The sequence below is a fragment of the Pleurodeles waltl genome, chromosome 2_2 (genome assembly GCF_031143425.1).
Source record: "Pleurodeles waltl isolate 20211129_DDA chromosome 2_2, aPleWal1.hap1.20221129, whole genome shotgun sequence".
In the NCBI taxonomy this organism is placed as follows: Eukaryota; Metazoa; Chordata; class Amphibia; order Caudata; family Salamandridae; genus Pleurodeles; species Pleurodeles waltl.
The window spans coordinates 1101916603-1101939881 of NC_090439.1; the positions used below are offsets into that span (position 1 = coordinate 1101916603).

The 23279-nt window shown below is 45.8% G+C and overlaps 1 protein-coding gene across 3 annotated transcripts in view; it reads right to left on the reverse strand.

The window, feature by feature from the left end:
• Positions 1–23279, reverse strand: part of TOP1MT (DNA topoisomerase I mitochondrial) — a 711804-nt gene that overhangs the window by 368554 nt on the left and 319971 nt on the right. Inside the window, exon 1 of one of the 3 annotated variants that reach the window (XM_069220875.1) lies at positions 13376–13833. The exons of 1 other annotated variant lie outside the window; for it this stretch is intronic. In XM_069220875.1, the coding sequence (XP_069076976.1) occupies positions 13376–13512 (137 nt within the window). In that variant the 5' untranslated portion in view covers positions 13513–13833. Of the gene's footprint in view, positions 1–12958; positions 13169–13375; positions 13834–23279 lie in introns of those variants that run through there. One more of the 3 variants, XM_069220876.1, reaches the window with a different exon arrangement.

Here is a 23279-nt window from a genome sequence, read left to right on the forward strand (position 1 = left end):
GACACCAGCGCGTTGTAATACACACTGTTGGAAATACACTGGCTGATGAAGCCGCGAAGTCAGCAGTAGCTATGGCCACTCTAGGTAACCAGAGCCAATAAATGAGCTGCACCTTGCAGTGGGTTTTCATTCTATACCGGGTATACAGCAATTAATTTGCTGAAATAAATAGCTATCAAGAAAACCTTTGTATTTCCAAAATGGGCACAAGATAAGGTGTTAAGGAGCAGTGGATATTTGCACATCTCTGAATTCCGGGGTGCCCATCCTAGCATGTGAATTACAGGGCATTTCTCAAATAGACGTCATTTTTACACACTCTTATATTTGGAAGGAAAAAATGTAAGAAAGACAAGGGGCAATAACACTTGTTTTGCTATTCTATGTTCCCCCAAGTCTCCCGATAAATATGGTACTTCACTTGTGTGGGTAGGCCTAGCACCTGCGACAGGAGATGCCCCAAAACACAACGTGGACACATCCCATTTTTGACAGAAAACAGAGGTGTTTTTTGCAAAGTGCCTACCTGTAGATTTTGGCCTCTAGCTCAGCCGGCACCTAAGGAAACCTACCAAACCTGTACATTTATGAAAACTAGAGACTTAGGGGAATCCAAGATGGGGTGACTTGTGGGGCTCTGACCAGGTTGTTACCCAGAATCCTTTGCAAACCTGAGAATTTGGCTAAAAAAAAAAAAAAACATTTTCCTCACATTTCGGTGACAGAAAGTTCTGGAATCTGAGAGGAGCCACAAATTTCCTTCCACCCAGCGTTCCCCCAAGTCGCCTGATAAAAATGGTACTGCACTTTTGTTTGTAGGGCTACTGCCCGTGAAAGGAAATGCCCCAAAACACTATTTGGACACATTAAAATGATCAAATACAAAATTGCCTGTTTTCGCGGGTCTGGGGGCGGTTAGGGGGGCACCTGCGTTTTTGGTCCTGGGCTCAGCCGCCATCTAGGGAAACCTACCAAACCCAGACATTTCTGACAACTAGACACCCAAGGGAGTCCAGGGAGGTGAGACTTGCGTGGATCCCCCAATATTTTCTTACCCAGAATCCTCAGCAAACCTCAAATTTAGCTAAACAAAATCCCACATTTCTGTGTGGGATCACCGCATTGGGACCACCACCCAATGTTCCCCTCAGTCTCCTGGTAAAAATTATACCTCATTTGTGTAGGTGGGCCAAGTGCTTGTGAAAGGGAAGAGACAAAAACATGTTGATATTGAGGGGGAACCAAAGGGACTCCAAAAGGGCAGTTTGCCCCAAAAAAATTTAGGCTGACAAGTGCAGCAGAAATTTTATCGGTATAGATGAAACAATGCTGGTTGGTAGGAATTTTGTGGATTCCTACAGATTCTGGAAGGTTACATCACAAAAACGTGGTAAAAATGTGTGATTTCAAGCAAAGTTGGAGGTTTGCAGGGCATTGTGGGTACAACAATGGTGTAGGGTGCATGTGAAACACCACCCTGGAATCACCCAGTTGTTTAGTTTTCAGATGTGTCTAGGTCTTGTGGATTTTTCTACATGAGTGTCCCAAAGTCCATAAAGTGCAGCCCTCACCATTCCAAGTGGGACGATTTTGAGAGTTAGCCAAGCTCTCATTGCCCAAATGTAAAACCAAAACCCAAAATAATTAAATGTCTTCTTGCTTGGTTTGGGATAAGATGTTTTAGAGTGCAAGGGAGAGCTGAAAGACTGTTACCCCCTTCAGTTGGGGTGGGGGAATAACCAGGCCCATACTGGTTGGTAGCAACCACCCCAATATATATATTTTTTTTATTCCCTGGCATCTAGTATACTTTCTGATCCCCCGGGGTGTGGAGCAGGGGTAATTGCCCCATTTGCCCACTGGTGGGCAGAACAACTTTGGCCCCATTTATTTGGGGTGGGGGTATGGCCATACCCCCACCCTCCTATTTTGGAAAAAAAATCTTCCCTGGTCTTTGGTGGGCTTTCTGGCCCCCCTTGGGGGCACATATGGCAAACAGTAATGTACTCCCATGGGGAGCGACCCTTACCCAAGGGAGTGCCCCCCTAAAGAAAACACACCCATACACACACCAATTCTTGGTGCCTAAGTGGTTTCTCCCCTCCCCAGTGGCAGATCAGCGTAATAACAATAGGCCGATCTGCCCCCAAGGGGAGCAGAAATGGCCAAAAATAAATCTCCCCCTCCCCCCCAAGCTTCCAGCGCAATGGGGAAGTGGCCTCTGATGATGTCACACTAGGGGGGGTGGGGGTGTCGGGGAAGGGCTTCCTCTTTCGTCCCTGGGGGAGGGGAGGGGGGCCGAGCTCAGTGCTGAGGACGTAATGGTTACGTCCTCGGCACATGAGCACTGTGCAGTTGGACGTAACCATTACGTCCACGGCACAGTAGGGGTTAAAGCAGCGCATAAAGGGGCAGCATCTGCCCATGCTGATGTGGCGGCTACAATATCATTGTTACAAGCCCGTTATTGGTGGCCAGGCCTATACAAAGAGGCCAAGCAGTATGTCCTTTGTTGTGACATCTGCCAACAAATTAAACTTTCCACTGCTAAACGCCCACTGCAGACACCCCTCCTAATTTCCAACAAATCTTAATATGTGTACTTGGACTATTGTGGTCCTGTAACCCCGGATAGTGCATACAAATACATCTTAGTCGCTGTTGACTCCTGCTCCTGATTTCTATGGGTGTGGCCACAATGCTCGGCTGATGCTCGGACTGTTATTAAAGATTTGCGAGTCTATCAGTACACATGCAGTTGCGGCTTTCCACTCGGACCAGGGCCCTGCTTTCGCCTCAAGGGCATTCAGGGACACCATGGCTTAGTTGGGGGTTGTAGGAAAGTCCTCCTTTTTGCCCTGGTCACCCCGACACTTTTTGGACAGGTACTGGTGGTTACTGACTCTTGGCTGTGCCCTGGGTACTGCTTACCAGTCCCAGGGCCGGTGCTCTGTGTAAAGTGGATATGCAAATTAGGCAAATTATAATTGGCAACGTTAACCTACCTATAAGTCCCTAGTATTTTGTAGGGCATGGAGGTTTAGGGACCCCAGCATAGGTAGTGCCCACATAGGTGCACTGCTTATGTGCCAAGTGTCATTTTAAAGCCAGGCCTGCCTTGCTGCCTGCTTTTAAATTAAAGTTACATGCAAATTCGACTTTGGAATTAAAAGTAGTTCCAAAGTCTTAAACTACCTTATTTTTACATATAAGTCACCCCTAAGGTGTGCCCTATGTGCCCCTAGGGAAGGGTGCCATGTAACTATAAGCAGGGACCTTATAAAAATAGTTTTATAAACCCTGGTGAGGTAAAACAGCCAAATTTGTTTTTCTCTCATTGTAGTGAATGGCCTCCATAGGCCAGAATGGGGAGACTATTTTAATTTTAAAAGACCCCTTAACAGATACCAAGAGTTTGTTATCAAATTAATTGTTATAATAAATCCCACAACTTCCAGTTGTTGGATTTAATATAACTTGTTCAGGTAAAGAGCTTTAAACTTTACCAGAAAAGTTGCCAACTTCAGCCCTGCAGTGTTTTTTTGCTGCTGTGCTCTGATTGGCCAGCCTCTGGCAGCCTCGCCAGGCTGCCTTGAGGTGTGAAGTGGCCTGGCTTCACACAAAGATGTGCCTGTGGGAGGAGATCTCCCCTCAGCAGATGGTGAGGCGGGGAGGGCTGCCAAACTGGTCTTCAAAGGCAGAGAAGGACATTTGGAGCAACCCAGCAACACCCCCACATCCTGCAAACCCAGACAGTTAGGAACCCCCTTGATTAGATTAGGAGAGGGGTGTGTTTAGGATTTTTAGCCACACCAGTGGGGTGGGCTCTGCAAGATGTAACCTCCAAAAATCACTTTCAGCCATGATGGATTTTTGAGGAATGTTGCCTCCTGGGATTGATTTTTGCCACACTTCCCAGGAAGAGGTCATCACAGGGGGAAGGACCCTGCACCTGATTGGAGAACCAGGACCCCACTGTTTTTCACCCAGGAGCAAGGATAAAACTGGCAGACATACACCAACACCTCAGATCCCCATCAGATTCCAACAAGGAAGAACCACAGGAGAAGGACTGCCCTGCTGGACCCCTGGCCTGCACCTGGACCCTGCACTCTGAAGGTCTGCACCAGCTGCACACTTGGGCTTCCCCACAAGAAGGACTTTACCTGGCTTCAACGAGGGACTCCCTGTTTGCTACAGGTGAAAAATTGCTAACCAGAGTCCCCTGCACCAATTCCTGAAGAAACCAACCAGCTGACCACTGTCCAGTGGCCAAAAAGGAATTTGCGGCAGGTGCATTCTGGGAGTTGTAGTCCACACCCCCAAGGATCATCTCAGAGCTTCTGGAGCCTTGGGGTGAGCTGTGGATCCCAAACAAACCATAAAGGAACATCTGAAAGAAGATCCAGAAGTTTGGAGAACTTTTGAAAAAAAGCTCCATAGGAGGGACTGACCTGCTGCGGCAACTCTAGCCGGCTTGCCTCAACCGTGACCCGGCCTGACTTGCAGGTTCGCCCCGGTGAAGAAAAACTCCAAAAAAGAGACTAAGTCCAAACACAGGAAGTTGACCGGGACCTCAGAGTCAGGGTATCCGAGGAGGGCTCCAAGGACGTCGGATCAATACCCAGTTTTGCCCCGGTCGAAGGATTTTCACCTCGAAAAAACAACTAAGTCAGAAGGTAAAAATCTCCACTGAGCGCTCCCGCGACACGTATCCGGAGAAGAGTTCCAGGAGGTCGGATTGGACTGGCAGGTTCGTCCCGCTGAAGAAAATCTTCAGAAAAACTACTAAGTCCGAAGGTAAACTTTTGACCGGGGGCTCCCGCAGGCTGTAGTCGAGCCAGGCTCCATCGCGGTCTGCCTTAAACTTTGACTTTGCCCCAGTCGAGGTGCGACCAGTTTGGCGCTTTTTGTTTCTAGGCGCTAGAAAATAATAATTCTTCAAAAATTTGCATCTCTGGTTCCCCTTATCCAATTTTATTCGTTTTTGTGTCATTTTAAAGATAAAAATATAATCTATTTTTATAAATTGGTTTTGGATTTTAAACTTTTTCCTGTGTTTTATTTAATTACTGTTTTGTGATATTTGAATGCTTTACACTCTGTCTCCTAAGTTAAGCCTTGTCGCTCTTTGCCAAGCTACCAAGGGTTGAGCTGGGTTTAATTTACTGAGACCTAACTGGACCTAAGTGGAGGTTAGTGGCCTATTGCTAAGTGTAGGTATTTAACTGCCCTTACCAATAACCCATTTTCCAACAGGGGTCCAACTCCAGTACTCATCTCCATTTCATCCTGAGGAAAATAGTGTTGTGGAGCGACTAAACCATGATTTAAAGCAGTCCTTAACAGCCGAAGTCTTAGGTACGGGTCGTAGTTGGCTTAATCACCTGTATGGAGTCCGGAGAGCACTTGACAATCTGCCTACAAGGTCCTGGGGGGGATGGGGGGGGGGGGGTGGGGGGGGAAAATCATTCTTTATATGAGTGCCTGTTCGGAACTCAAATGTATGTTCCAGATCTTGATGGTCCTGGCGTGGAGGCGGCAGAAACACCTTTTGACATAAATGAACGTGTCACTGTATTACAGGAATTGCAACAGTTTCGTGATGACAACGCTTCTGCCAGTGCTGCCTCCACAGGAATTAAGGATGTACCTGTAACGCCTACAGGCTGGATTCCTAAAGTTGGGGATCTAGTACATGAAAAGGTTGCTGTGAAAAATGAGTTTGGTCCTTCTTATCGTGCACCAGTCCCGTTTTGGGAATACATGGTACCAGAACTGTCATTCTACCACTGTTGGCTGGTGCCAAAGAAAATCGCTTTGTATCTATCAAAAATGTCATGCTACACCATGAGGCTGATCCTGCACAGCCGACCAAAAGGAGCATCAAGTAGTTCCCAAATCCCTCTCACTACTTATCAATTAGTTCCTCTACAAGTTGTAAGCAGCAACACTAACGCCTCTCCGAGCTTGGGGAGGGTGGAAAATGATCTTGCATTGGTTCCACTGACATCAAACAATGCAGAAATAACTGATTGATTTGACACAATTTCAACACAGACGGATGGAGTCTGCTAGTTAGCTGGAGCAAAACCCAGATTAGGGCGACAGGTGTCACCTGTAGTGGGGCAGTCTCAGTCTCCCACACTGCAGGTGATTCTGCGGCTCAAAATCCAGTAGTCTCATTAGAATAATGAGAGCCTATGCAACACTACCTCCCGCCGGAAACGTGGACAAGCGTGAATTGTCCAGTACTCAGGCAGGCGCTTCGAGGACCTCAGACGATGGAAGCCACTTCACATATCGTGGCTGGGGGCGTATCAACGTGATAAAGATGAATATACTCTTGTGGGTACTTTACTTATTTCAGTCTCTCCCAACGTCGATATCCGCCTCCCCCCGCCCCGAGATGATATACTGAGGCTGCAGCGCGACCTACGAGCCTTCCCTTGGAATGGGAAAGCACCTCACCTGTCCATCTCTCTCAATGCAGCCCCAGGATAGAAGAGGCCTGCGCTGCCCCACTCTTAGATTACTATGCAACAGCGCACCTGAGGTATGCGTCAGCGTGGACAGCAAGGGAAATTGAGAGCCACTGGTTCCATATGGTTAGGGTGGTGGCCTACCGCCCCTTGTGGGACTTGGCTTGGCCCCCTCGTCACACCTGGCTGTGTAGCGCATACCTAGCAACGCTGACCAGGACGGTCCTGACTGTGTGGGATAGACTGGCAGAGGGGAGAGGCCTAATCACCTACCGATTCTCTAATACACCATTGGCACGTAACCCAGTGTTTCCCTCAACCACTGCCCAGCACTCCTTCGGTGCCTGGACGGGCACTGAATGTAGGACTCTGCTGAATCTTTTCCAGGACGCAACAATAAAGACATTTGAGCAATGCAAACAGGAACATCGCCTGCCAGATGTGGCACATTTACAATACCTCCAGCTCAGATACTGGGCCCTCCACCCTGCCGTCTATCCTGGCATAATTTGCCCACATACTCTTTTTGAATCGCTGGTCAGGGCCTATGAAGGATGTCGGGGGCTAATCTCCAACACATATCAAGCCCTACAATACTCCACAACTCCGCTAACCTACTCCTATTAATGCAAGTGGTTAACAAACCCCATGGACGATATCTCCCCCTAAGCAATGGGAAAGACTATGGTGGGAAATTCCTAAACCCTACCTCAGTCTCACCCTCAGAGAGACCGCCTATAAGCTAATGTACCAATGGTACTACACTCCAGCATGACTGGCTTCTATATACCCTGGCACCTCTGACTGCTGGAGATGTGGCTCGAAGTGTAGCGACTTCACCCACATATGGTGGATATGCATGACAATTGCTATATTCTGGAAAGAAGTCCTGAGTCATATTAAAGACGTACTGGGGTTTCCTCTGCCGGCCACATACGGCACGGTTGTCGTGGGACTCCGGCCCACCCATCTGAAAGTCATGACTAACGCAGAATAGACTCTTGCAAAGCTATTTGATGCATGATGCCACGCAACAAATAGCCACAGCTTGAATGCTGGTAGCCATATAGGAGTCTATGCTAGCTGTCGTTCAGTGTGCTAATGTATTACTTGCCTGTATTGTAGTGCTGACTGTCCTCAGCGCAAAGCTCTGGTTGTACATGTTAACTTCAATAAAGAGATTCCTAATAAAAAGGTAGAATTATTCATTTATAAAAACATTATTACCAATTTATCTGATACTTCTAACAAGTACTGCTAAAGCCTAAAAGGTGTTTGTTTTAAGGTGTAAGAAATTGGGTTGTTGGTTGACCAGGGTGTGGAGCTCTGGTCAAGCAGCAATCACAATCTTTGTCAGGGTGAGGCACTAGCCAACCCTAAATGTAACGTGTGCTCAGCCTCTGAGAAGTTAGACTTAACTTGAAGGCAATGAGTAAAGTCTTTTTGCAACTCTCCAAACAGTAATAAGGTGAAAAAACACACAAAAAGGATCCCACACCAAGTTAGAAAAATAGAGTTTTCTTGAATAGATAAAACACAATCAAAACAGCAAAATTCCAATCAGTGGAATAAGAAGTATACAATTTTAAAGATCTGAGTAAAAATAGCACCAAAAAGCACACAGCGCCAACTGTGGTAATCTGGTTGGTCTGGACCAAGAACAAGTCAAGTTCAGGCCTACTGTGCTGGAGCCAGCCAATTCCGCTGAACAACCTACCTTAAATCGTGGTTTGCTGAGCGCTACGAAGATCCGCGTAGAAGATGTGTCAGTTCCGAGATGCGGCGAGGCTGCAATGGGAGGTCCTGCTTTGTCATTGAGGTCTTGCGATGTGAAGTCCAGTGTCAAGGATGAGTCACTTAGTCTTGGCGATGCATCGGTTCCAAGCAGCTGCGAGGCAGCGATGCAGAGTCTTGCGCTGTCATCGAGGCTGCCCAAGATGAAGGATGCACAGGACTATGCAGAGGATGCATTGCACAGCAGTGCTTCCAAAGGCATGCAATCTGCGGATGCAATGCAGGCCCGTCCGACTGGTCAAATCCACGCAGCAGCAGAGATGCATGGATTTTGCTCAGGGCTGTGCCATGCAGCAAAAGATATGCGTCTATTCTGCTGGCCCCACAGAGAATGGCCGAGCCCTTTAGGCCCACTTCCAAGGGTCCAGGACTTCAGTGGCACCACTTGGCAGAGTAGACTCAAAGACTGCAGAATCCAGGTGCAAGGTTGTTAGAATCCTGTTGTGTCCCTGAGATTTTCATCTGAAGTCACTCTGAGGTTCTCTGTTAAAGAGATGCAAGGCCCAGTCCTTCTCATCCATGCAAGAGGGCAGCAAGCAGAAGGTTAGCAGAGCAGAAGTCCAGCAGGGTGGCAGTCCTTTCATCAGCACAAGAGTCTTTCTTCCTGGCAGAGTAGCCACAAGTCAAGATATGTAGTGAAGAGTTGGTTTCTGAGATCTGGCAGTCATACCTAGCTGTGCCTCTGAAGTGGGAAGAAGCTCCTAGAGGCATGCCTTTGAAGTGCAACGTCCCCTGCCCTCCCTGCCCTGGCTCTAGACTAACTACAGGGGGTATGTAGCCTTTTGTGTAGAGGCAGCCCTTTGTGTGGAGACGCTGTCTATTCAAGTGTAAGCGGGGGTGTGCCCAGCTACTCCATCCCATCCTGCCAGCGATGGCCTACCCAGGCACACTAAAGCACCCTGCTGAATGTGGCTATCTAGCAGGCATACACAAACCCCAACTGTTAACTACACCTGGTTATGTGACACAGAAACAGGGCACAGACACCAAATGGCTAAGGCAGGAAACCCCCAACTTTCTAAAAGTGAAAACAAGGTGATGGATAAAATGCTTGAATCTTAGCCACTCAACACTTGGGGCCGCATCCCAATCCATCGTTTTTCACCCACCATGTCACCTCAGTTTGGACCCAGGCATAAGCAAATCAGTCTTGACCCTGCTCCTCATGGGAACAGTCAGCCCGAAGTGCTAGGCCAGGTCCTCATTGAAATGGAACACAGGCAATGTATGGCCAGTTTCACCCAAGTTAGGGCTCTTCAGTCCGGTATAGCTTGATTCCAGTAGTGCAGTGAGCACGGCACCCACGTCTGGATATATCAGTTGCCCTTAGGGTGTCAAATGCAAAAACAAGGTAATGGAAAGAATGCTTGAATCAATCTCAGCCACTGGAAATCAATCAGGCCGCATTCCAATCCCTCATTTTTTGCCCACCATGCCACCTCAGTTAGAATATGTCACCTTAAGTGGGCAGGTATGCCCAGACATGGGACCCATGCACACTCACTGGAACCAAGCTGTACCTGGCTGATGAGCCCATAACTAGAGAAAAAGCAGTCATGGGTTCCTTGTGTTCCAGTTCCAGTGTCTGAGATTAATTCAAGCATTCCATCCATCACTGTTTTGTATACTCTGAACTTCATAAAAGTGGCATTTTCAAAATTGTAATTTAAAATCCAACTTCACAATAAGTTAGGATTTTTCATTACAATTCCTAAGACAACAAACATGAAATGGGTACCTGTTCCCATGTGGAAAACATACTTATAAAATGGAATAAGGTAACTTCAATGTTATCCTGTGGGAGAGGTAGGACTTACAGCAGTGAAAAACTAATTTAAGACCTTTTTACCACAAGAACATGTAAAACTTAAAAGCACGTCTTATTTTTTTTAAATACATTGCACCATGCCACTGGGCTGTCCAAAGCCTACTCTAAGGGGTGACCTGGATGCATTAAAAGGGAAGGTTTCGGGCTGGCAAAAGGTTTATTTTACCAGGTCCAACTGGCAATTTAAAACTGCACACAGGTTGCAATGGCAGGCCTGAGACTTGTTCAAAGTGCTACTTAAGTGGCTGCATAGCTGCAAAGGTTTGAGGTCGCCTATGTGTCACATTTTCATGATTTCAGTATACTCAATGAGTGACATTCAACGGCCAAATCTGTGACACTTTCTAGTGAGCAAAACTAAGCAGTGAAGTCCACTGCACATCATCACACGATTTTACACCTCCTTTGATCACTACAGCCGAGCTGCTTGCAGTACTATGGACAACTTATAACATTCATTGGTTTCTCCGAACAGACACTGTGAAATTGCCAGGCCACTGCAAATTTGGCTACATAACACATTTTATCACAAATTAGAAGTTAGAAATCAGATTCTGTCTGTGCTAGTTTATCGTGAGTCAAAACTGCCACTAAAACACTGCTCTTTCTCCAGTAGGAACATTAATCACAACAGTGATTGCATGCTTCCTGAATATTTTTATTGTTGCCTGAAAACTGCTGGGCACACAACAGAACTCTGATAAGAGTGCTTTCCACAGCAACACTCTTCAGCTCAGCGCCAGGTGCAGCTGAATACTGCCAGTAATAATGCCAAGCAGAAGCAAGTTCCTGGGGACTTGGACACAGTAACAGACAGGGGACCTGACCAATGAGGCTAAGAGGCCCCAGAGCCGATCTCAGACACTATAATCAATTATTATTAGAGTCAGACTGTAGCTGAGTAGACTGCTGCTAAGCCTGCCGCAGCACTACTCCAGTGCAGTCTGAGGAGAGCAGCTATAGGCTCAGGCTGATTCTGTAAATTAAATATATTTTAGAAAGCGAGACCTGAGTGACTGAGCCATGGCTGCGACAAGTGGTCTTCAGCAGCCAGATCACGGGCAACATGATGAGAGGCACTGGCAGATGGCACAGGCAGCGGTGCTAGCAACCGTGGGCCTTAAAACGAAACTTAAAAACATAACTGTCGCTCTCTGGTGCCACGGGTGTCCTAGCCTCGCTCACTAATGACTTTAGTCCTGTCTCGGCAAATGGACAATTTTGCAGTCATGTGATGCCATGTCATGTGAATGCCCGCGGTGCTGCAGCCAGCAAGCACAGCTGAGCCCAGTCTGGATGGCGTGAGTGGCCCCACCTATTTATTTTTGCAATTTTATATAGTGCCGACATGGCCTGAAAGCATCAGAGTGCTTTACAACACAGAATACTGAGATATATCGGATTAAATTAGTCATAATTGAACTCAGACGTTTACATCAATGTATGTATACAGGAATTACCACAGGAGACAGTTACAGCAATAGGGCGGAGGATATAAACAGCTAAACGAAGCAGATCAGAATGCACTGGAGAAAGTAATTAAGTCTGGACAAGGGTGAATTAACCAAGATGTCTATCAAATAGGAGGAGCTTGAGGTCCTTTGTGAAGGTTGCTGGGCAGGTGGCTACATGGAGTGAGGGAGGCAGAGCGGTCCAGATTCTTGTGGTGTTGCCAGAGAAGGACGGATTCATGCATTGTTCTCGTCTGAAAGTGGCGGGCATTTCAGGAGCAGGGATTGGGCATTTCTTGAACCTCTATTTGCTCTGAAGATTCAGTTTCTTGTTTAGATAGGAGGGTGAGGAGAAGTGCAGTGCTCTGTGGGTAATGCAAGCAACTTTGATTTGGTCCTGCGTTTCAATGGGAAGTCATTGGAGGGTTAGCAGAGCAGAGGAAAGGTGGTCAAATTCGAGACCTACGACGAAGCGTGCTGCAGCAAGTAGTGTTACTCTCAGTGGACCTAGGTGAACTTTGAGAATGCCTGAAAGAATACCTGCCAGATGAGATTTGTGTAAACTTTTTAATTACAAATTCAACACCGGGGGAGAGCAGTGCGCTGCACAGTGCAGTCAGCCACTCTGCAGTGCCCAGAGCAGTGTGCGGTCCGTGCTTTGCTCAACGAGTGCTAACAGTGCAGCGCTTTAGCCTCCTGCTTGTCAGCAACTTTAGGGGGCACTATATGGACCACCACATAAAATGCGTTTGCGTAACGCCTGGAGAGTGGTGCTTGGCAGGGCTGTGGGTGGCACAATCAGTGCTACAAGCACACTGGTAGTATTTAATTACATTCAAATGTTGTTTTAACTGTTTGATGTGATAACATGTATGATCAGCATTATTTCATCCGCTGACTGAAGTGCTGAGGGTGCCTTAAAGAAGGTAATAGCTAAAGAAGCGGAAATTTGAATATTTTCCAATAGGAGTGGCATATTTTATGAAAGGGTGTCTTAAAACAATCTAAAATCCTGGTTCACAGTCTGACACTTGACAAGTATCAGGTTGACTGAGTGTCCTTTTATTGCAACTAGGCAGATCACACAACAACGAACACACCCTTATGTTAGACCTGACATTCTTGGCGTGGTCTTCCCCCTAACTTTTTGCCTTCAGACCCCCTGTTTTGCTGACTGTTTTTGCGGGCCTTATGGCTCTGCACACGTTCCCACCGCTAATCAGTGGTAAACTGCTTGTGCACTTAAAATATGGTGAAATTGGCTTGTAGCCAATTGGCATACTAAGTTTACTTGTGAGTCCCTAGTAAGGTGGCATTACTCATGCCCCGGGCCAGTAAATTATCGCTTGCTGGAAGTTTAGACTAACTCGTAAGTAAAACATTACGATGCGGAGCTTCTTTACCTGCATACCAGGCGAAAATGACGAGACCGGCACTAAAGTGAATCGGCGTTCTGTCTGTTGTGGCTACTGCCCGTCTTTATTAAACAGGACCGTATGGCCCGGTCTGCATGCTGGCACTAAGTCAAACAAGGAGCAAATACACGCCCCCTAAGTTTTCAAGGGCTTTAAAGAGCTATCCCATCCCCGTACTCTTAAACGTATTTCTTCTATGCCTCTAGGGTTTTCGAGGGGAGCTTGAAATACACGTATTCTCCGGTAGCTTCTACAGTTACAACACATTTTTAAAGACAATCTGGAAAAATTAAGCTTAAAACACGTGGGGTAAAATAAAATACACTGGGATTTTTACAAAAATAGCTCACGAGGGAATACAGATTAAACAAGGAATCGCTAAACATCAGAATAAAATAGGTTTACCTGGCAAAACGGAAAGGCACCCTGGTATGCACGGCACAAACCCACAAACGTTCGTGGGCGCGGGGTAGCAGCCACTCAGGGAAGTTCAGTTTAGCTAAAACAATCCTATAAATCCGAATCGCTGGGAGCTTAAACATTACAGTTTCCCTATATTATTGTAGCATTTCAACGCCCAGCACAAGAAAAGAAAATCGTGGTCGCAAAGCATGTGTTTCAGATATTCGACCTTTCACCTGGAAATGATTCGCATTTATTCACAGAGGGCCCAAAAAAAACACCACTTGAACAGGGACCTGCTGGCTAGCGTTTAAACGTCGCGGGCAAAAGAACCGACATTTCATTCAAAACTTTGGCTCCGTTCAGTCGCTCGCCAGAGCGCATCAAATGGCATTGTGGGCACTGTAGTTCTCGAGCTAAATGGTGGGCTTCTGGGAAGTGACCATAATTGGCAACGATACAGCCAAGTCACAGATACGACAATTGGTTTCTTTCACTTCTGTGCACGCTAGGCGTCATAAAACGCTGACTCGTGTTCATCACGCAGCAATCTTACAATTGAGCCCACAGTGGCACCAAGTGGTCACATTTAGGTCTGAATTGTATTGTGTGCGCTGTAACTGCAAACAGAACTGCAAGAGCGAATAGTACTGAATATCAGAAATCCAAAAGAGGCGGTAGCCAAAAAAGGACAAAAGTAAAGCTTTTATCAATAACCAAGTATTTTGGAAAGGCAAGCCCACGAACGAGTGATGGTGGAGGGCGGGCGGTGGCCGTGGTTAAAAGCCAATAGATAGGTAACAACAGGTCACAGCACTTGCGCACTCGACCTAAAAAAACAGTTTTGTGTTCTAGCTGCGTAAATGGCATGGTTCTAATCTCACTAATGTATCTCCGGAAGTGAATCCACTTATTAAAGTGGTGTGCAAGGTCCATATCGTAGGTGTATGCGCGCTATAGCTACTTAAAACATTAAAAGTGAATATTCACAGATTGTATTTGTCGCTCTGGTATTATTTTGTTAAAATGTATTCTATGTAATCTCGTCATAATTGACTGGAGGAAAGCCTCAAGTTCAGACTGACCAAGGTGGAGCTCAGGTTGGATACATACTTGGTTAGTCCTGCTGAAAGTGTTGCCATCTCATAGCCCGGCGTGAAGGGTTCTGTCCACAGTGGAGGAAGCCATGAGGAGGAGGGGGAGCGGGTCGTCGCTGTAGTAAGAAGAGTAGGCCAGACATCGAGGGCTGTTGTCGCTGTAGCAGAAATAGCCGTAAAAGTGTTGCACACCTTTGTTGGAGCTTCAACTTGGCAGTCACCACAAGCTTGCGTTTCTGCAAAGTGTCTCCTCCTTCTGTCCTCTGCGATGCATCCCCCAAACTGGACATCCTATCGCCTGCTGCTTTCCTCACTATCCATTTACCTCCTTGCCCGAGTGCTTCTTCCCTGTCCGCTCCACCTTACTCGCTCGCCTGTTGCTTCCCTCCCATATTCAGAATTTGTGCAGCCTGGCTATAGGTCTTACAGATTTTATTGATAGACAGTCATCTAATTTAGATATCAACTCACTGCCTACCTTGAATCCCTAAATAAAGACAAAGCTAATAACATGAATACTCCACAACCAATGATTGCATTTAGGAGTGCTACTACTTCACCAACATCTTCCCGGTGGAGTGCACCGACAATAGCAATGCAAAATAACCCACACCCAAAACGAAAACCTCAAATAAGGATCCCTCAAGGAAAACCTAGAATAACATTCCTCAAAACCCTATCCAGAGAAAACCGAAAGGAATTTATACAAAAGACTCTACTATATTAAAAAAAAAACACACAAAGTATGAAACAGACATTTCTAAGACAAACAAATTTGCTTAAAATCTTGAAAATGAATTTGTCAATCACATATAGCAGTTGCAGCTATGATCACAGATTAAGAACCAGACATTATTTTCCTGAGACAGGGCTTTCTCTAAGCTAGCCCTCTTGTGCCCTCGACGGTGGCGCAGGGATAGAGAATCATGGATTTAGAAACAAAGCAAAGCTGGCGGTGGTATTGGTATAATCCACCAAGATCACATTAAATATACATAATGAAAGACATTTTGTGCCTGCTTTTTAAAATCCTTGTAATTAAACATTATTGCACCCTTAATGCTAGTTCAACATATTGTCCAGAAGCAGTAGTAACAAAAAAGTGACTAAGATAGCATCATAAAATATGCTATCATCATTCAAAAAATACTTTTACTTGGTAAACAAAACATTCATTAAAAATGAACCCGGTAGAACCAATTTCCATTTTTCTATCTGAGAACTTGCTAATGCAACTATTATAAAAACAAACACACAGCAAGGAAACTACTCTTGAGCTCATTATTGCTGAACATGGCTCCGGTCCTGCACTCTGTTCTGGCATTGTCTTTCTGAAGCATAAGGCAGGAGATAGGAGGAGGAAGTAGGGAGGAGCGAAGCAAGTTCAGTAAAGGTACAGTTAAGAAATGCCATACACCAGTGATTCCCAACCTGTGGTCTGGGGACACCGGGGGTCCGCGAAGCCTCCTCAGGGGATCCACAACTGCTTAGAAAATTAAATAATATTAACAGATTAGGTCCCAAGCTTTCAGTAATGACTCAGTAGGGGGGTCCCCGGATTCCAATAATGATTCAGTGTGGGCCCCCGGAATCCAGTAATGATAAAGTGGGGGTCCACAGATGTCAAAAGGTTGGCAACCACTGCCATATACAGTCGAACCCAGGACCACGGAATGGGCCAAGCTACACTATGTAGCAGTTTTTGGACTGGTGCCTGCACACCTACCCTTGAAACGTCAGCAGTACCCCCCCCCGTCCCCCAAATTGCCCTGCTGGTCACGCCCACCCACTCTGTGCCTCTCGGCTCGTGAGAAGGAAGCAATGCAGACAAACAGGAAAACAGAATTGTATGTGTGCGACTGACCTGCAGGGGCCCCGTGGCTGCAGCAGGCAGTTACAGATTACCTTCCTAAGCAAGGGAGCCTAGAAGATAACCTGGAAGACAACTTGCTCATCCTTCTCTCATTAAAAATGCCCTCTTGCACCACTGAACAGTCTATCCTAATCCCCGATGACGGCACTCAACAGAAGCCCCTCTATGCTGAAGGGGCCAGCGAAATAAACCCTTCCCTGCTGGACCTGACAAACAACCTAGTGAGTGACAGACATTCAATCCCCAACATTCGCAGTAGACCAAGATGGGAAATTCCAGCCACCACAACTTGTCTGGAGAAGACCTAAACCGAGAACAATCTGTAGCAGGGGTGGTTGTTCACCCCAGATGCGACTTTCAGGGCACTACATATCCACTCAAACAAGTTTGACATCCAAATTTCCGTGCTACAAAAACTTGCACAGTATATAGCCCCAATTGATATGAGGTTTGAACGCCTCAATGCTATAGTGAAAGACCTCTCAGAAGAGACAACCAAGGTTGCTGCACACTTAATTTGGGTGCTTGTGTGAAGCAATTCAGTAAAAATTGGCATCTCTACAGCCCGTCTATAAACCTTGGTAGAAGAGGTCAAAAATTCAAAAGCAAACGCTACATCTGGAATGTACAAAACGCATCTATGCACCATATCCCAATTCACAAACTTATTAAAGCACAAATACACCCGTGCTGCTGACAGTGTATAAAAGGATCACTTCACTAGTCAATAAGCCCCCAGTCATCCATATACCTGAAGCTGACACCTATCGCAACTCAAAAACCAAGACTCAAACCAGGAGAATAGCCCAACACCCACTCTCACCAACAAAATTACCAATCTGGAACTGTGTATGCGGGAAATAAATCACTCGGCCTCCCCAGCAAGGAACAGTTACAACAATTCACCACAGCTGACTAACCGAGATATAGCAACAGGCAAGAGAAAGAGAATGAGAAAACAAAATTAAGAAAAGAAAAAAAAAAAAAAAGCTCCTTCGTCTAAAACAAAAACTGTTAATTTCCCAATATTGTCTGCATCAACCACAGATCCTAGTTTCACACCTACACTGTATTCTGCACGAGAAAAACTTCACTATAGCCCTGTATCAGGAGATAACCCGCCAAACCGCTGATATTAATCAGTCAATAAAACAATTGTAAAGCACAACTTATCACCTTTAGGGTCTCAAAGCACTGTTGCGGGCGTTCTGCTCACTTGAGAAGCCAGGTCTTGAGATCCTTCCTGAGCTGCTTCAGCGAGGTGGCCTGTCTGAGATTGATTGAGAGCATGTTCCATGTCTGGGATACAAAATAAGAGAAGGATCTGCCTCCAGCTGTGCGCTTCCTGATTCTGGGGATGGTGGCGATTTGGAAGGATTGGAGCTGCCTGGTGGGGGTGTAGAAGGTCAGGTAGCGCTTGAGGTAACCCAGTCCTATGTTGTGCAGTGCCTTGTAGGAGTGTGTCAAGAGCTTGTAAGTGATGCGTTTGTCGACAGGAGCCAGTGTAGGTCTTTGAAGTGGGCGGTGATGTGGCAGGGGATGTCCAAGATGAGCCTTGTTGCTGCATTCTGGATTCTCTGTAGCCTTGTTTGGAGCTTCTTTGTGATGCCGGCATAGAGTGCGTTGCCATAGTCTAGTTTTGCTGCTAACAAGCGTGTGGGTGACCGTCCTTGTCTTGGTGGGGATTCACTTGAAAATCTTCCAAAGTAGGCGCAGGGTGTGGACGCAAGGCAATGAGCCAGCGTTGACTTGGCAGGTCATGGAGAGCGGGGAGTCCAGGATGATGCCCAGGTTGCATCAATGGGAGCAGCTGGCCATCAGGAGTTGTCCCAGGTGGAGGGGTGGATCTGATTACGAGGATCTTTTTCTGATCTGAGTTGAGTTTAAGGCAGCTGGTTTTTATCCAGGCAACGACTGTTCTCATTCGGTTGTGGAAATTTGATCTATCGATGATCTATCACTCACCAAACCAGCCTCCTTTTCAAAGTAAGCATGCAAACACTTTGCCAAACCTCAAGAAGGACAAGGCTTAGACACTGGGGAACTAGGCCTTTTCAGCAGAAAAAGCCCAGGATAAAATGTCCTAGTCAGACCTTCTGAGCACTACAACAAATAAGCCACCTTCTAAAAATCTGACACTTAGTAACACAAACTCAGTGGGGAGCACCTTCTAGGGACCAAGAGGGATAAACCCTGTAAAGTCACCAAATTTCCTTAATGCTCATCTGTGCCAAATGTTCAAACAGCCTAAATCCTAAGCCCCAGGAGTAGATCCTCCTTGAAGATTAAAACTGCCTTCTACCCTGAATTCATCCTGAACAGAACGCATATTTTTAAACTATTAAGAGGAAATAAAGATCCTGCTCACCTAAAAAAGATATTGAAGCTATAGAGTGCAGACCACTGTCTGATCGATTCAGAAATGAAACCACTATTGTGACATGGACCTTCAAACCTTCTGCCAGTTATATATATTGCAAAAATCACAAAATCTTAAAAAAGTGGAGGATTAAGGTAACCAAAGTTCTGGACCCTAAATACTCAGCAGTCTTCATTCCTGCTTCTTTTAGTAAAGGCACCCACACTGGCTTCCAACTACCTGTGAAGGGGCCCCAATGCCACAAATATCAATGCTATAAAGTACAGTGGTGCTCAACTTATCTAAAAAATTATAATCGAGGGCACTGCACTGCTGACGATTAATTGGTCTCAATCCAAAGGATAGTATTACAAACGCTTTCATGACCCCGATGTGTTGTAAGAGGATTGGAGCTGGATCCCGTCGTCACGGAACTATGAGGAAAGAGTGTATATTCATTAAAAGAATGGCCAAGGAAAACTCAGAAGTACAAAGAACCCAAATCAGATCTTAGATTCATGGAATATAGCAGGGATAATAAAGAGTCAATAATTCAGGGGGCTCCAACCTTTTCTGTAGTAAAAGATACTCATGTTCAATGAAAATAATCTAGAGCTATGGATATTAGAATTTTAATACTGACCACCTCATACAAGTTTATATGTTTGTCTTAAATGAACACTTTTCAGTTTTTGTAGAGTGGGCTGCACACAGGAGAGCTACTTATGGGTAGCTCAGGAGCTACTCATTGGAGACACTAATTTGACCCCAAACTGGAAGATATTCTAACATCTAATGACATCCTATGCCTACAAGAAACCTGGGTCAACACAACTCCCATTAAAGGTATTTGCCAGATTCCACTCTCCCGCTGAACCGGGAAATAAAAGAAGGCCACTTGAAGGGCAGACTGTAAATTTATGTCTCCATCAACAATGCTCTTGTTATACAATGAACCTGAACAGTTCCAGTATGGTGGTCATCAAAATCGATAATTATAAGTCTGCAGTATTTTCATATCCCTTTTAATATTATTAAACATATACATAAATCCTAATTCATCCTTGAAGAAAGGTATGATAATGTGTACAGAGAAAACCTTGGACCAGCTGCTATTGGATTATGTATCAATCTCATGGCTAGTAACTGGGGACTTCAATCTAAAATTGGCCAACCATGGCAGCAGAGCTGGGCACCTGATCAGAACAGATGACAGAGGGGAATCTCACAGCAAGATTAAAAATTCATACATTTCCATCTAACTGATCAGTTCCTTACTTTTTACTTTGAGGCCATTGGGTTTCGTGCTCTAGATGGCCTCAAAGCTCGTCATATCGATACCCTATACTCATAAGGCATCCAAATGAATCTGTTCAACACTCAGCATTTGCACCTGGAGTTTATTTCAAAAGTGCTGACATTCCTAAACAGTGACAGAGATGTAATCACCCTCCACAAAAAATAGTAATACATCATCTTCCAATACAGAATATTGGTTTCTAGGCTGACACATTCAAGAGCGATAGTCACCTGGAATAATACGTTTCCAGCATACTATAAGGAATGGCAATCAGTCAAAGATTTTATGATATCGGCAGAAGAAAACGCTATTCAAACCCGGGAAAACATCTGAATGATACTCAAACAGCTCAAATGAACCTTTCCCATATGCAAAGGAATCTCCCGCATAATAAATGGTATTTAAAAGCCTTGAGAATTGAAAAGAAAAGATTGGACAAGGAAATCAAGATAACTACAGCTTTAAAATATCAAAATCGAGATAAAAGAGAAGATCAAAATATTAAGGAAAAACTACAAAATGTCCCCTTGGGAAGCGAAAGTAAAGAGAACGAGAAAAGGTTAGAACTCCGTACTGCAAGCTCCAGCATAAACCAGAGAGACTTCTGGAGTGTGATCAATTGGCTGGAAAGAGGTATCACTGGAACTGCAAGCACTACTATGGCACATCAATCATGGATATCCCACATTCAATCATTGTACGCTGTGGACATGCCAGACGTCACTACAGAGAAAGGCGGATCATCCCTCTGACCCCTGGAATACCATCAAAAGGATATAATAAGGTTGTATCAGTAAAGATAGGTCTGAGAGCACCAGGCCCAAATGTCCTCCCTGTAATCATTTTTAAACATGACCTTGTGTACTGGATAACTGTTCAACTATTGTTTGATTACTGTGTCAGTCCCTGACTCGGCTCTGTGCTACAGCCAATTTACAAATAGGGGCCGTATGGAAATCCTGACAGATACCAGCTATTAGCCTTGTGTAGGAAGTTGGCTCTGTATATACTATTTCAAAGTAAGAAATAGTGTGAACAGAGTCCAAGGGTTCCCCTTAGAGGTAAGATAGTGGCACAAGTAGATCATTCTAATGCTCTATTTTGTGGTAGTGTGGTCGAGCAGTAGGCTTATCAGACGGTAGTGTTAAGCATTTGTTGTACACACACAGGCAATAAATGAGGAACACACACAAAGACTTACTCCAGGCCAATAGGCTTTAATATAGAAAAATATATTTTCTTAGTTTATTTTAAGAACCACAGGTTCAAGATTATAGTAAACACTTTAAATGTAAGGTACTTCACTTAGATACTTTAGGAACTTTGAATGAAAGCAATATCATATACAGTCTTTGTAAAAATGGCAGTAAGCTATTTTCAAAGTGGACACAGTGCAATTTTCAACAGTTCCTGGGGGAGGTAAGTAAAGATTAGATTAGGAGGTAAGTAAAACACTTACAAGTCTCAGTTCTGGGGCATAGGCAGCCCACCGTTGGGGGTTCAAGGCAACCCCAAAGTTACTACACCAGCAGCTCAGGGCCGGTCAGGTGCAGAGGTGAAAGAGGTGCCCAAAACACATAGGTGCCTATGGAGAACCGGGGTGCTCCGGTTCCAGTCTGCCAGCAGGTAAGGAACCTGCGTCCTCGGGGGCAGACCAGGAAAATTTTGTAGAGCACTGGGGGGCGGACACAAGTAGGCACACAAAACACACCCTCAGCGGTACAGGGGCGGACAGGTGCAGTGTGCAAAGCAGGTGTCGGGTTTCAGGTAGGAAACAATGGAGGGACCCAGGGGTCACTCTAGCGGTGTAGGCAGGCACAGGGGAGGCTTCTCGGAACAGCCACCACCTGGGCAAGACAGAGGGTCGCCTGAGGATCACTCCTGCGCTGAGGTTTGGGTCCTTCAGGTCCTGGGGGCTGCGCGTGCAGTGTTGGTTCCAGGTGTCGGGTCCCTTGTTACAGGCAGTCAGGGGGAGCCTCTGGATTCTCTCTGCAGGCGTCGCTGTGGGGGCTCAGGGGGGTCGTCTCTGGTTACTCACGGGCTCGCAGTCGCCGGGGAGTCCTCCCTGAGGTGTTGGTTCTCTGAATCTCGAGCCGGGGGTGTCGGGTGCAGAGTGAGAAGTCTCACGCTTCCGGCAGGAAACGTGCAGTCTTGGAAAGTTGCTTCTTTGTTGCAAAGAAGTTGCTGCTTTTGAACAGGGCCGCTGTTCATAGGAGTTTCTTGGTCCTTTAGTCCAGAGCAGTCCTCTGAGGCTTCAGAGGTCGCTGGTCCCTGTCGGATGAGTCACTGGTTGCAGGTTTTAGAAGTTGGAGACAGGCCGGTAGGGCTGGGGCCAAAGCAGTTGTTGTCTTCCTCCCTCTCTGCAGGCTTGTAGGTCAGCATGTCGGGTAGGCTCTCATTATCCTAATGAGACTACTGGATTTTGAGTGGCAAGATCGTTCACAGTGTGGAGGACTAAGTCTGACCCACGGTGAAGGACCCTTGTCACTCTAAATCCGGGTTTTGCTCTGGCTAACTAGCAGTGCCTCATCTCTCCTAAAGGGAAGAGACAATTGGGCAGCCGAGCGCATGACATCTTAACACTTCCCAGGGAAGTCGTGGTCACTCAGGTCCCAACCGGTCCTCTCATTCACAGTATAGTCTCACACAGAAATGACAAAGGCAGTTTAAGTTTTAAAAACAACTGCATTTTAGATAAAGCGTGAGCTGCAATAACCAGAACTACACAACACAGTAGGGTTAAAATAGTAACAATGAGAGTGAAGCACAAGAATAAGGCTATCATAGTGCCGCTAGGTTATGTTCTCTCTAAGTTATATTTCGTGCACAGCATGTGAAGCTCTAAGCCTGCCTTTCAGGTTCCCCCGGGAGGACATCAACCCTCATACCTGAGCAAAGGCCTGTAATCTGCATCTGCAACGGGGCAGTCAGCATCTAGTTGTAGCGTCCTGGCCGGAATCTCCCTCTGACGTGTACTAGGACTAGAAAGTGTTTTTATAACTAACACGCAGATGTTCTAAGAAAATGTCCCTACGTAAGGATGTGTATCTTCTACGAATACTGGAGACTAAACTTCTACCACGTTTACCGGCAATGTAACAGACTGTAGCCTTGACTGAAGCACAGGGCAATCAAGAATGCATTATTTGAGAACACAGTGCTGAACTAAGCTAAACAGTGTGATAGAAGGAAATTAAAACAAGACCGTAAAACTTGTTATTTGTAAAATAACGGTTCGAAGCTGAATAAAATGTATCTAGGGCAAAGTGCACAGCAGC